This window comes from Vicugna pacos, chromosome 10 (genome assembly GCF_048564905.1).
Source record: "Vicugna pacos chromosome 10, VicPac4, whole genome shotgun sequence".
NCBI lineage: Eukaryota > Metazoa > Chordata > Mammalia > Artiodactyla > Camelidae > Vicugna > Vicugna pacos.
In genome coordinates this window covers 28,232,953-28,245,085 of record NC_132996.1, presented here as the reverse complement: position 1 = coordinate 28,245,085, position 12,133 = coordinate 28,232,953, and the positions used below count along the sequence as shown (strand labels likewise).

The 12,133-nt window shown below is 42.4% G+C and overlaps 2 protein-coding genes across 8 annotated transcripts in view; one reads left to right on the top strand and one right to left on the bottom strand.

The window, feature by feature from the left end:
- ANAPC15 (anaphase promoting complex subunit 15) overlaps positions 1–12,133 on the bottom strand; it is a 72,186-nt gene that overhangs the window by 31,090 nt on the left and 28,963 nt on the right. The window lies entirely within an intron of this gene.
- On the top strand, positions 5,551–9,709 carry LOC102539732 (folate receptor alpha-like). 4 transcript variants are annotated; one of them, XM_072969308.1, is made up of 5 exons: positions 5,551–5,598; positions 6,360–6,533; positions 8,595–8,783; positions 8,964–9,099; positions 9,247–9,709. In XM_072969308.1, exons 2-5 carry the CDS (start codon positions 6,372–6,374, stop codon positions 9,534–9,536), a joined length of 777 nt encoding a protein of 258 aa, XP_072825409.1. In that variant the 5' UTR covers positions 5,551–5,598; positions 6,360–6,371; the 3' UTR covers positions 9,537–9,709. The 4 variants fall into 4 exon arrangements, with proteins under 4 accessions (XP_072825409.1, XP_072825411.1, XP_072825412.1 ...); XM_072969310.1 differs by having other exon boundaries at positions 5,556–5,593; XM_072969311.1 differs by lacking the exon at positions 5,551–5,598 and adding an exon at positions 6,128–6,275.

The following is a 12,133-nucleotide window of genomic DNA, read 5'->3' as shown; positions in this document are numbered from 1 at the left end:
CTCTGTAGTCCCTGGGCTTCTCAATATGGTCCCTCCTGCAGGGTAGTCTGTCTTCTTACACAGTGGCTCAGGGATCTAAGAGCTAGTATTCTAAGGCACAGGACGTAGAAACTGCCAATCCCTGTCTTGGTCAGTTTGGGCTGCTGTAGCAGAATACCATAGACTGGTGTTCTATTAAACAACAGAAACTGATTTCTCATAGTTCTTACCACAGAGGAGAACAAACCTGACTCCATACCGGATCTATTCCTTTGGCCCTAACCCTTGAGCTCTGTTGCCTGTGCTTAGTTATGCTGACTTTGCACGTTTGTCTTGTCAATCAGTAAAAGAAAGTTGCCTATAACCTGAAATATACAGGATAGTCCATTCTCAAGGCTCTGATCTTTAAAGGTAGAACACTTTTAGAGATAAAAAGTTGCAGAACAGAAAAGAACAATTATCTTGTTGGAGGTTTATAGGAACATTGCAAGCCGACCTTGGATAGCTGCAAGAACAAAAGATTTCTGCACCAAGAAGCCATAATCCCTTTTAGTATAAAAGAAACCTGAATTTTAACCCAGATAAGATGGTTCTTTGGGATACTAGTCTACCATCTTCTCAGTCTGCTGACTTCCCAAATAAAGTCACTGTTCCTTGCCCCAACAACTCATCTCTCAATTTTTTGTCCTGTCATGGGGCGAGCAGTACGAGCTTGGATTTAGTAACATTCTGAATGCTGGGAGCCCAAGATTAGGGTGCCAGCATGGTCAGTTCTGGTGAGGGCTGTCTTCTGGGTTGCTGCCAACTTTTTGATGTATCCAGACATGGCGGAGAGCAGAGAGAGGAGGCAAGATCTTCTATGATTCTTATAAAGACATTAATCCTATCTAATCCTAATCACCATATCCTCTAAGCCTAATCACCTCCCCAAGGCCCTTCCTCCTAATACCATTACATGAGAAACATTAGGTTTCAAAAGATGAATTTTGGAGAGACACAAACATTCAGTCCATAACAGTTCCTAAAGACTTGGAGCTAGAAACTGGCAGAGTTACTTTCACCATATTGTGTTGGTCAGAGCAGTCACAGAGCCTGTCTACATTCAAGGGGATGGGACACAGACATCACTTCTCGATGGTCAAAGAATTTCTTTCTTTTTTCAATCCATCGTACATGGGAAAGAAATTAGATTAATCATAACCCTTGGTTCTTGACATACTCTCATTATTGATCCAGGCATGAACTGCCTTTCTACCTTTATTTGTTTGTGTATTTGCTTAGCTCTTTTCAAAAAGTCAAAGGAAAGCTTATGTTTTTTTCTTTTTGTGTCATTTATGTATTTGTATACCTTTTTTGATAATATGACTAGGAAGAAATTCTGATGAAAAATCTAAGCTTGTCTCTAGTTGGAATGGGGTGAAACAATACTCATTTCTAAAATATCATATTTCCTTTGTTTTCAATATTTGGCAAAACTTAGGAGAACTAAAAAAAGACCTAGATAGTCTAAGACGCTTCCAGAGAGAGCAGATCTAAAGGCTGTTCTAAAAAGTAAACATAGGCTGTGGTTTTTCAGCTAAATTTCTGGCAGGTAAGATAGAAAAATAAAACCATTTTTTTATGAGTTTAGTCTATAATTAAATTTATTTTATTTAAATGCTTTGATTTTAATGGCTTTAAGAATTAACAAAGATGGTTATAAAAATAACTACAGTGGAGTAAGCCTCCAGAATCTTATAAACCCACTTCTATTTATGCTGATGTGGCAAAAATACATATATACACACACACATACATGCTTCCTCACAGTTCACACACAGAATGAAGAAACTTAGAGGTTAATTATAGAAAAATAAAACCTTTAATCTGGAGATGGTATTGCCATGAAAAAGCATGAGCTTTGCTGTTACACTGAGCTGGGCTGAATCTGGACTCCCCTACTTTCTAACTGTTTGGGAATTCAGCTAACTCCCAGAGCCTCAGCTTCCTCATCATATGTTAAGAATAATGTCAACCCTGCAGGGTGTAGTGAGGATTACAAGACACAACAATGTAAGTAAAGCATCCATTATTCTAATTGGTATAAAGTAGTTCCCAATATGACTACGAGTGTGATTATGTACCTTAATGTTTGGTAGACTACAAATAATACTTTCATATACACCTACTCCTAAGAGAAGGAAGACAGATAGATACATGCTTTTATTTAGAAAGTGAAGATTCTAAGACCAGGAACATACTGAAGGTCACAGGCGCGTACAATGGAAGGAGGGCAGGGGACTGCCAACTATGGTCAGGCGCTAAGCACTGATGGCACCCTGGGCTGGCGGATGGGGCAAGGTGAGCACCTCATAACCAGACATTGACCCTGTCACATTAGACTTATTTGGGGCAAGACCATATGCTGAGAACAGACTGAAACCACAGACCCTGCCCCTCTCCCTCGAGAAGCATTCTACTAGCTGAGTAAGTGATGACAAGATTTGGAGGTTTTCCCAAAATCCTAATGGGAAAATATCAACACACGTCATTTTAAAAAACAAGAGAAGTACCATTTGTCTTCCTAGGTCAGTAGCAATTTTAATGCCTGCAATAATGTTGGAGAAATAAAGACGAGGATCAAGCACTTTTAACTTGCAAAAGTGAAATTTCCTTCTTAATTCTTTTTAAAAAAGTATTTATTTTTAATTTTTATTTTATTTAGTTATTTATTAATGGGTGGAGATCATTAGGTCTATTTATTTATTGTTTGTTTGTTTGTTTGTTTTGTTTTGTTTTTTGATAGAGGTACTGGGGATTAACCCAGACCTAGTTGCTAGGCATGCGCTCTACCACTTGAGCTGTACCTTCTCCCCCTTAACTCTTTTTTACAACGGTTAATGAAAGTTTTTTGTTGTTGCTGTTGTTGCTGTTTTTGCCACAGAGAACATCTGAATTAATTTCAGACTGTACAAGGCATAAAGAAGTAACTTGTACCCACAGGCACCATGACAGTTCCAAGGCTGACTACAAAAAGTCAAAGTGGGCGATGGCCCAGGTCCTGGGAATCCCAGTCCCTTCCCCAGGGTAGCTGGAAAGGTCTTCCCACTTATTAGCTCTACTTTTACTTTAACCTGAGCACCCAACCCTCATACCTCGTGGCCTTTCTCTTGCCTTCTGAAACAGCCTAGACTCTATACAGTATGTATCTCTCTAAATAAGTCTACCTTTACTCAAAAAAAAAAAAGTAACTTGTAGGTTATGCTATCAGATGTGACAATACTCAAGTGTGCAAGTGTGGATAACTTGCTTTCATGAGGTTTTTGTTTCTTTTGTCAAAAGCATGAAAGTATAGTGAAAACACTCAAAAAAGTAAAGCATAGAAGAGTATGTGATCATTTGTGAACAAAAATGGGATATATGTGGCATAAATGCATAGAATTTCTCTGGCAGTATATCCAGGGAACTAGAAGTACTGGTAGCCTCATGTTTACACTTTTGTAAACATAAGTATAGTATCCATTACAAATAGCATTGTTTACATTGTTACTCATGTTATTCAAATTTACATAAATGGTATCAAATCAGATCCATCACTCTATGTCTTATTTTTCCATTCAATATTTTGTATATTTATATAAATATACATATAAATGTATATTACATTTCAATAAAGTATAAGTACATTCACATGGTTCAAAAATCAAAATAGCATAGAAAGCTTTACAGAGGAAAGTCTCATCCCTAAGCCAATGACCTCTCTCTAAGCAACCACTTAAAATGTTTTTTTTGTACCATTCCAGACTTTCTGATGCAAACACATATTCTCCTTTCTCCTTTTTCACAAAAGATTGCACTGTACTGTTGCCCTTCTGCATTTTTCTTCTTTTTTTCTATTGAAGTATAGTTGATGAACAATATTATATAAATTACAGGTGTACATTATAGTGATTCACAATTTTAAAAGGTTATACTTCATCTATAGTTATTATAAAATACTGGCTATATTCCCTATGCTGTACAATATATCCTTGTAGCATATTTTATACATAATAGTTTATACTTTTAAATCTCCTACCCCTAGGTGCCCCTCCCCTGCTCCCTATCCCCACTGGTAACCACTAGTTTGTTCTCTGTATCTGTGAGTGTATTTCTTTTTTTGTTGTATTCACTAGTTTGTTTTATTTTTTAGATTTCACATACAAGTGATATCATACAGTATTTGTCTCTCTGTCTGAGTCATTTCACTTAACATAATACCCTCCAAGTCCATCCACACTGTTGCAAATGACAAAATTTCATTCTTTTTTATGTCTGAGTAGTATTCCATTGTTTCTTGTGCATGTGTTTATGTATACATATGTGTGTACATTTTTATACACACACACACACACATACACACACACACATCCACAGCTTCTTTATCCATTCATCTGTTAGTGGACACTTAGGTTGCTTCTGCATCTTGGCAAGTAAATAATGCTGCTATGAACTTTGAGGTGGATGTATCTTTTTGAATTAGTGTTTTTGTTTTTGTTTCAGATATATATCCAGGAGTGGAATTGCTGGGTCATATGGTAGGTTTATTTTTAGTTTTTTGAGAAACTTCCATACAGTTTCCCACAGTGGCTGCACCAATTTACATTGCCATCAACAGTGTATGAGGGCTCACTCTTCCCCACATCTTTGCCAACATTTGTTATTTGTGATCATTTTGATGATGGCCATTCTGACGTGTGTGGGGTGGTATCTTCTTGTGGTTTTGATCTGCATTTCCCTGATGATTAGTGATATTGAGCATCTTTTCATATGCCTGTTGGCCATCTGCATGTCTTCTTTGGAAAAATGTTTATCCAGGTCTTCTGCCCATTTTTTAATTGGCTTGTTTGCTTTTTTGACGTTGAGTTGTATGAGCTGTTTATATATTTTGCATATTAACTCCTTATCAGTCCTATCATTTGCAAATTCCATAGGCTGTCTTTTTGTTTTGCTTATGGTTTCCTTTGCTGTGCAAATCTTTTAAGTTTAATTAGGTCCCATTTGTTTATTTTTGCTTTTATTTCTTTTGCTTTAGAAGACAGATCCAAAAAAACATTGCTGCAATTCATGTCAAAGAGTGTTTTGCCTATATTTTCTTTTAGGAGTTTTATGGTTTCTGGTCTTACATTTAGATCTTTAATCCATTTGACTATATTTTTTGTGTATGGTGTTAGAGAATGTTCTAAGTTCATTCTTTTACAGGTAACTGTCCAGTTTTCCCAGTACCAATTATTTCTCCATTGTTTACTTTTGCCTCCTTTGTTGTAGATTAATTGACCATAAGTGTGTACATCTTTCTTCTTCCACTTAACAATATATTCGGAGACTTTTACATATTCATACACCAAGAGCTTTCTCATTCTTTTCACCAGGTTAAATCTCATTGGGTGTATGTACCATAATTTATTTAACTGGCCCCTAAATGAAAGACAAATGAACTGTTTTCTAGACAAAGCTTCCGCCTTCCTTGACAGAGGAACTAACTAACTAACTGCTGATCAGGCAGTTAGGATGGACTTATAAAAGAGTGTAGGGAGGTAGGGAGACACTCTACCATCCCTTGGGCTGAGGACAGAGCTAAGGGCAGGACAGAGAGGCAAGGTGGGGGCTCCCCTGGTCTCCTGGGAGGCTGGTTTCTCTGCTGACTTCTCCTCTGGTGCCCCTACCACTCACTGCTCTGGCTCAGTTACTCCTCCACAGTCCCCTTACCTGTTGGCCTTCCCCTGACTCTGCCCAGGGAAATTCCCAAGACCCTTCTGTGGGGTTTGGGGAGGATTGTTGAGGTGTTAGGACTTGGGGTCTGGCTCTCTGGGTCAGCACTCTCACTAGCTTTCCATATTGCCCACTCCCTACTCCCAGCTCCCCTGACAAGAGGTCCAGGGCCATGAGCAAGAACTGAATGGCTCAGTGGCCTTCACCTGGCCCCAGGGTCAGCTTCCCTATCTGCCCCACTGGCAATCTCTGGGCGTCTAAACCTAGGCTGCTCTGGGCTAGTGGGGATGGGCTGAGGAAGTGGAAGCAGAGGTTGGCTGGTGCGCCCCCTCCCTCCCCAACCGCATCAGCAGATCATGCCCTGTGGTTCCTCTTATGCAGGACCCTCTGATTAGTGGTGAAACACTGGCTGGCAAAACCCGGAAGGGGAGGTCCAGGGAGGTGTGGTGACTACCTTCATGTCAGAGCGCAAGCTAGTGTTAAAGTGTTCTCGGTAGGAGACAGATTCCTGCCTTCTGCCCAGACCTCTCCAGGCCCCTCATTGCTTGGCTCAGCTGTGCTGTGGGGTAAACTGGGTGGCGAGGGCAGAAGATCTGGGCTTGGGAGGGAGACAGGAAATCTAGCCAAGTCTTATGGTGGCTTTCTGATAGGCGTGGATAGAAATGGCCGGGCAGATAACACAGTTGCTGCTTCTGGCTTTGGTGGCTGCTGCATGGGGTGCCCCGCCAAAGACACCCCAGGCCAGGAAGGACCTGCTCAACGTCTGCATGAACGCCAAGCACCACAAGCCAAAGCCAGGTCCGGAGGAGGAGCTATATGGCCAGGTGAGAATGGAGTGGGGGACAGGGCTGCCTCAAAAAGGGAAGAAGTTAGGGAGGGGGGTAGATCAGCTGTGAGGGGTGATGGAGGCAGGAAGGTGGCTGAGGTGATCCTGGTGGACTTCTCTCAAGAGCCACTAGAATAAAGGGGGGACTATTTATCTAGCACTCACTATGGGCCAAGTGTTTTCCTCACACCTTATAGGTAAATATACCCAAAGCGCCTACTTGATAGGTGGGTGGTGGTCTCTACTTATACAAATGAGGATATAGGCCTGAGAGGGCACAGGTACATGTGGGAACTAGAGACCGGTTGTCAGCAGGCACCAGAAGAGTGTGATGGTCCCTTTCCCATCCTTCATTATGTGCCAGCCCAGGAGCTCAAAAGCACACCTGGAGAATGTCATTCTAAGTAAAGTAAGCCAGAAAGAGAAGGAAAAATACCATATGATATCACTTATATGTGGAATCCAAAAAAAAAAAAAAAGACAAACCAACTTATCTACAAAACAGAAACAGATTCACAGTCACAGAAAACAAACTTATGGCTCCCAGTGGGGGAAAGCATGGGGGAAGGGATAAATTGGTAGTTTGAGATTTGCAGATACTAATATATATAAAATAGATAAACAACAATTTTATATTGTCTAGCACAGGGAACTATATTCAATATCTTGTAGTAACATATGGTGAAAAAGAATATGGAAACGAATACATGTATGTTCCTATATGACTGAAGTATTGTGCTATATATTAGAAGTTGACACATTGTAAACTGACTATACTTAAATCAAAAAATTTATATATTTAAAAAAATAGTTAATTAAATAAATAAACAAAGAGAAAGCACCACCACTTCTGAAGTCTCACCTGTCTTGAATGTACCTCTCTAAGATTGTCTCCCACTTTCAGTCAGATCCGTGTTCAGGCCCATGTGCAGGTCACTGCCCCTCTGTGCCCTGCTGATTTCAAGACCTACCTGAAGTCCCCATGCCTGGGGTTCCAGACCCTGAGAGAGCCATACTAGCCCCCTTCACCTCTGCCCCCACACCAACCCGGAACCAGGCTCCTCTTCTCCCTGTCCTGAGTCACAACCTTAATCTTACCATTTACAAGGGGTGCAGCTTACTTTGTTCTTTTTTTCCTACCTTGGTAGGGGGAGGTAATAAGATAGATAGATAGATAGATAGATAGATAGATAGATAGATAGATTTAAGATACTAACTCTGTATATAAAATAGATAAACAAGTTTCTACTGTATAGCACAGGGGACTATATTCAGTATTTTGTAGTAACCTGTAATGAAAAAGAATATGAAAACGAATATATGTATATGTATGACTAAACTATTATGTTGTATACCAGAAACTGGCACAACATTGTAAACTGACTATACTACAATTAAAAGTATATATGTATTTATTTACTAATGGAGGTACTGGGGATTGAACCCAAGACCTTGTGCATACTAAGCACATTCTCTACCACTGAGCTATATCCTCCCCTACTGGTGCAACTTACTTCAACCCTGTAAAAATTGGAGTAATGATCTTTTGACTGAATTGTTAAGAGGCTAAAGTGGAAAAGCCTCAGGGATTTGGCATCTGCTGTTTTCTGTGCTGAAAACATTCTCTGTCTTCCCCTCAACCCTAACAAAAACCATAAGCTCAAGGAAGGCAGAGATTTGATCTGTTTTGTTCTCTACAGTACTCTCAGCCCCTAGTACAGTGCCTGCACTCAGTAAATATTGGCTCAAGGCAAAATGAGGAATATAATAAGCCAGATAATGTGAAATATATTTGTAAACTGTTTAGAGCTGTACAAATAATAATTGCTCCCCCAAATGATGGTTCCCCAGGTCTCCCATATCCCCTGTGTTACTCTCTGTTAAAAGTCAATACAATTATTGTCTCCATCCCAAAATGAGGGCTCCTCAAGGGTCACACTTAGAGGTACCCTCCCTGGCGAGTGTTCCTCTGGACAACCCACCTGAGGCAGAGGAGCCAAAATATAGAGGAGACGGCCATATTTGGGGAAGGATTTAGTCTTGTGTCTTCCCCATCCAGTGCAGTCCCTGGAGGAAGAACTCCTGCTGTTCTGTCAACACCAGCCTGGAAGCCCATAAGGATATTTCCTACCTGTACAGATTCAACTGGGACCACTGTGGCAAGATGGAGCCCTCTTGCAAGCGCCACTTCATCCAGGACACCTGTCTCTACGAATGCTCACCCAATCTGGGGCCCTGGATCCAGGAGGTATGGGCACTGTCCCCACAAACACAAACCTCAGCAGAGGGCAGGGCCCACTAGCCACTTGTAGGGAGGCTGTGGTCCAGGAATTCTGAAGCACCATCCCCTCCCCCAGCCCTGGTCCCCATCAGGGAGAAGCTGAGATCCCTGGCTGACTGGAGCCCTCCCTCCCCACCTCCCACTCAGGTGAACCAGAGTTGGCGCAAAGAGCGGATCCTGAATGTGCCCCTGTGCAAAGAGGACTGTGAGAGCTGGTGGAATGACTGCCGCACCTCCTACACCTGCAAGAGCAACTGGCACAAGGGCTGGAACTGGACCTCAGGTGAGAGCCCGGGCGGGGCAGGGGGAGGGATTTGGAGGTGGAGGTGGGGGGTGTGGAACAGGTATATAGAGATTTGGGGTTGTGGGGCTGGTGGAGCAAGAGGTGGTTCTGGACCCAGTGGCTAAAGGTCTTCCATCCTCCCCTCAGGGTATAACCAGTGCCCTGTGAAAGCAGCCTGCCACCGCTTTGACTTCTACTTCCCCACACCTGCTGATCTGTGCAATGAAATCTGGAGTCACTCCTTCAAAGTGAGCAACTATGGCCGGGGCAGTGGCCGCTGCATCCAGATGTGGTTCGACTCCAACCAGGGCAACCCCAACGAGGAGGTGGCAAGATTCTATGCTGCTGAGACCAAGAATGATGTGCCTCCACCCCAGGGGATTGGGTCTTTCCTGCTCGATCTGACTCAAATGCTGCAACTCTGGCTCCGTAGCTGAGATGTTCCCATTGCTGATACCTGGACACCTTCCTTGCCTGCACCCAACCTGGGTGACCTCAGCTCAGCTTGGCTCAACTCTTTCAGATGAGGAGGACTCATAATATCCTGATCATTGGTTCCTGATCCTATGGGGATCCTGTAACAGCCTATACTAATAGACAGATCCATGTGTGTCCTGTGTCTTATAAATAATTTGGGGATGAGTAGGTTGGAGGGGGGACCTGCCTTATTGCATAATCACTGCTACTGAGAGGCCCAAAGAGGGACTGGGACCAGCTTGAAGTTCACCAGCAAGTAGGGAATGGAAGTTGATCCTTTAGCCTGGGGCTCTTGCTTCTGCACCAGCCTTTTTCCTCATGCCCCTGCCTATACCACAAGGGGACAAGCGGATTGGTAGAGAGAAGCTGGGGAGAGATTGGCAGATGAGTTACTAGGCTCCTGAAGGCAAAGAAAGTGTCTTTCTCTTTCCTTCCCTTACTAGACGTGGGCTAGGATGGAGATATTGGTGAGAGGATCCTAGCGGGGAACATTTGTATTGTCTCCATTTTTTAAAGTGACAAATGATTCTGCAGTGAATAATCTTGTACGTAGTAGAATGCTATGGCATTGAATTCCAGAAGAGGCATTGCTGGGTTAAGGAGTATATGGATTTATCATTTTGATAGTTACAAGTTTATAGGGGGTGTATCAATGTGGCCCCCACCAGAAATGTCTGAGTGCCTGTTTCCCCATCGTCTGGTCAACATAGCATGGTCATACTTTTGATTTTCTGCTAAGCTGATTTTCTGCTAAACTGATAGGTGGGAAAGAGGACAGCATCTCGGTGTAGTTTTCACTTGCCATGTTTCTTTTCATGAGAACACAGTTTCCGTGATCTTTCCATATTGAACTACCGAGACCTAGTTCATTCTTTCTTCGTTGTTGGGCAATATTCCATTCTATGTACATTTAATTCAGTCACCTACTGATAGATATTTAAGGAAAGAGGGTTCTTTTATGGCCTCAACATTTTTGAAGAGCACAGGCCAGTTATTTTGTAGAACAACTCTCATTTTCGGTTTATCTGTTTCCTCATCAGATTGCGATTCTGCATTTAAATTATTTTTTAACTTTGGGGGGAAGGTAATTAGGCTTTTATTTATTTATTTTAATGGAGGCATTGAGGATTAAACCCAGGACCATATGCATGCTAAGCACATGCTCTACCACTGAACTATAACTTCCTCCCCGAGATTCTGCATTTTTGACAGGAATAGCCCCAAAGCAATATGTTGTCCTCTTGGTGCATCATGATGAGGGGTACCTGGTGCTGGGTTTGCCCATTCCTGATGATTTAACTTACCTTTTGGTTGAGATTGGGTCTGCCATGTTTCTCCATCACTTCCCCCCACCCCTTTGTAATGAATAAGCATGCTGTAGGGAGATACTTTGAGAACTGCAGATATCCTATTCACCATCAAACTTTCAGCTTGGAGTTTCACTATCTGATGGACATTTTTTGAAAAGGAAAAACAAACACCAAAATGTCTTATTATGTGACAGTCCCTCATCAACCCTTTAATGTTTTTCCATGGTATCTGCTGGAAAAACCAAGCTTCTTCAGTGGCAGGGAACCCCCCTCTGCCACTTAGATATTATGTCAAATAATACCCCCTTCCCACCCTCATATATGAGCTCCATTCACACTTTTCACTTTGGGCTTTTATACCAACAATTCCCTCTCTGTGTTCCTGGAATGTTCTTTTATATTCTGAAGGCTGACTCCTTTTAGCCACTTAGATTTCAACCTACAATTAATTCCCTGCTAAAATGACTCCTGACCACCCAACCAAAAGAAATCACCCAGGCACTTTCTTATCATATCCCTCTAGTCCTCCTGTACAGATACTTAACTACTGTATTTACTGTCTAGCTTTTCCCTAACAAAACACACACACCTGAAAGCAGGGGCCATGTCTATGTTGTTTTGTGCCAGATCCCCTGGGCCTGGGTCAGTGCCTGGCACAGAGGAGGTGCTCAGGAAGTTAAGGAATCCATGCACCATTCTGTCAGTCAACAGATGCCTTCTGAGCACCCAATCTGCTGGTATAGACCAACTGGAAGGAAACTGAGTACCCCGCGCTGTCCCGTGAGGGCACACAGACCTGAGAACTAATAATTCTTAGAACAGTGAGCTCAGGGTTTGCTACAGGGAAGCACAGCATAGTTCTGTGAAAGCCTATAAGTTTTGGGAAGGCTTCCAGAGCATAATGGATGCCAAGCAGACTAGGTGGGAGGAACGGCATTCTATGGAGAGGGTTCAGTAAGTGCAAAGGCTTGGAGGTAACAGAAGTGTACGCAGAGCTTCTAGTGGCTAAGATAGAAGTTAAGAGGGCAAGGGCCGGAAATGAGGCCAGAGAAGGAACACTGCTTAGACTGATGACCGAGGCTCCCTAACAGTGCTCTCTTTTCTTTGTGAAATAAGACAGGCTTGAAATCAGACTCAGCTCTGAATCCTAGTTCCTCTTCGCTGCCTAGGAATGGCAATGTGAGGATGAGTGATAAGCAATTGCATATACCATGGGTTGGCACTCAGGAAAAGCCCCAGTTTCTCTC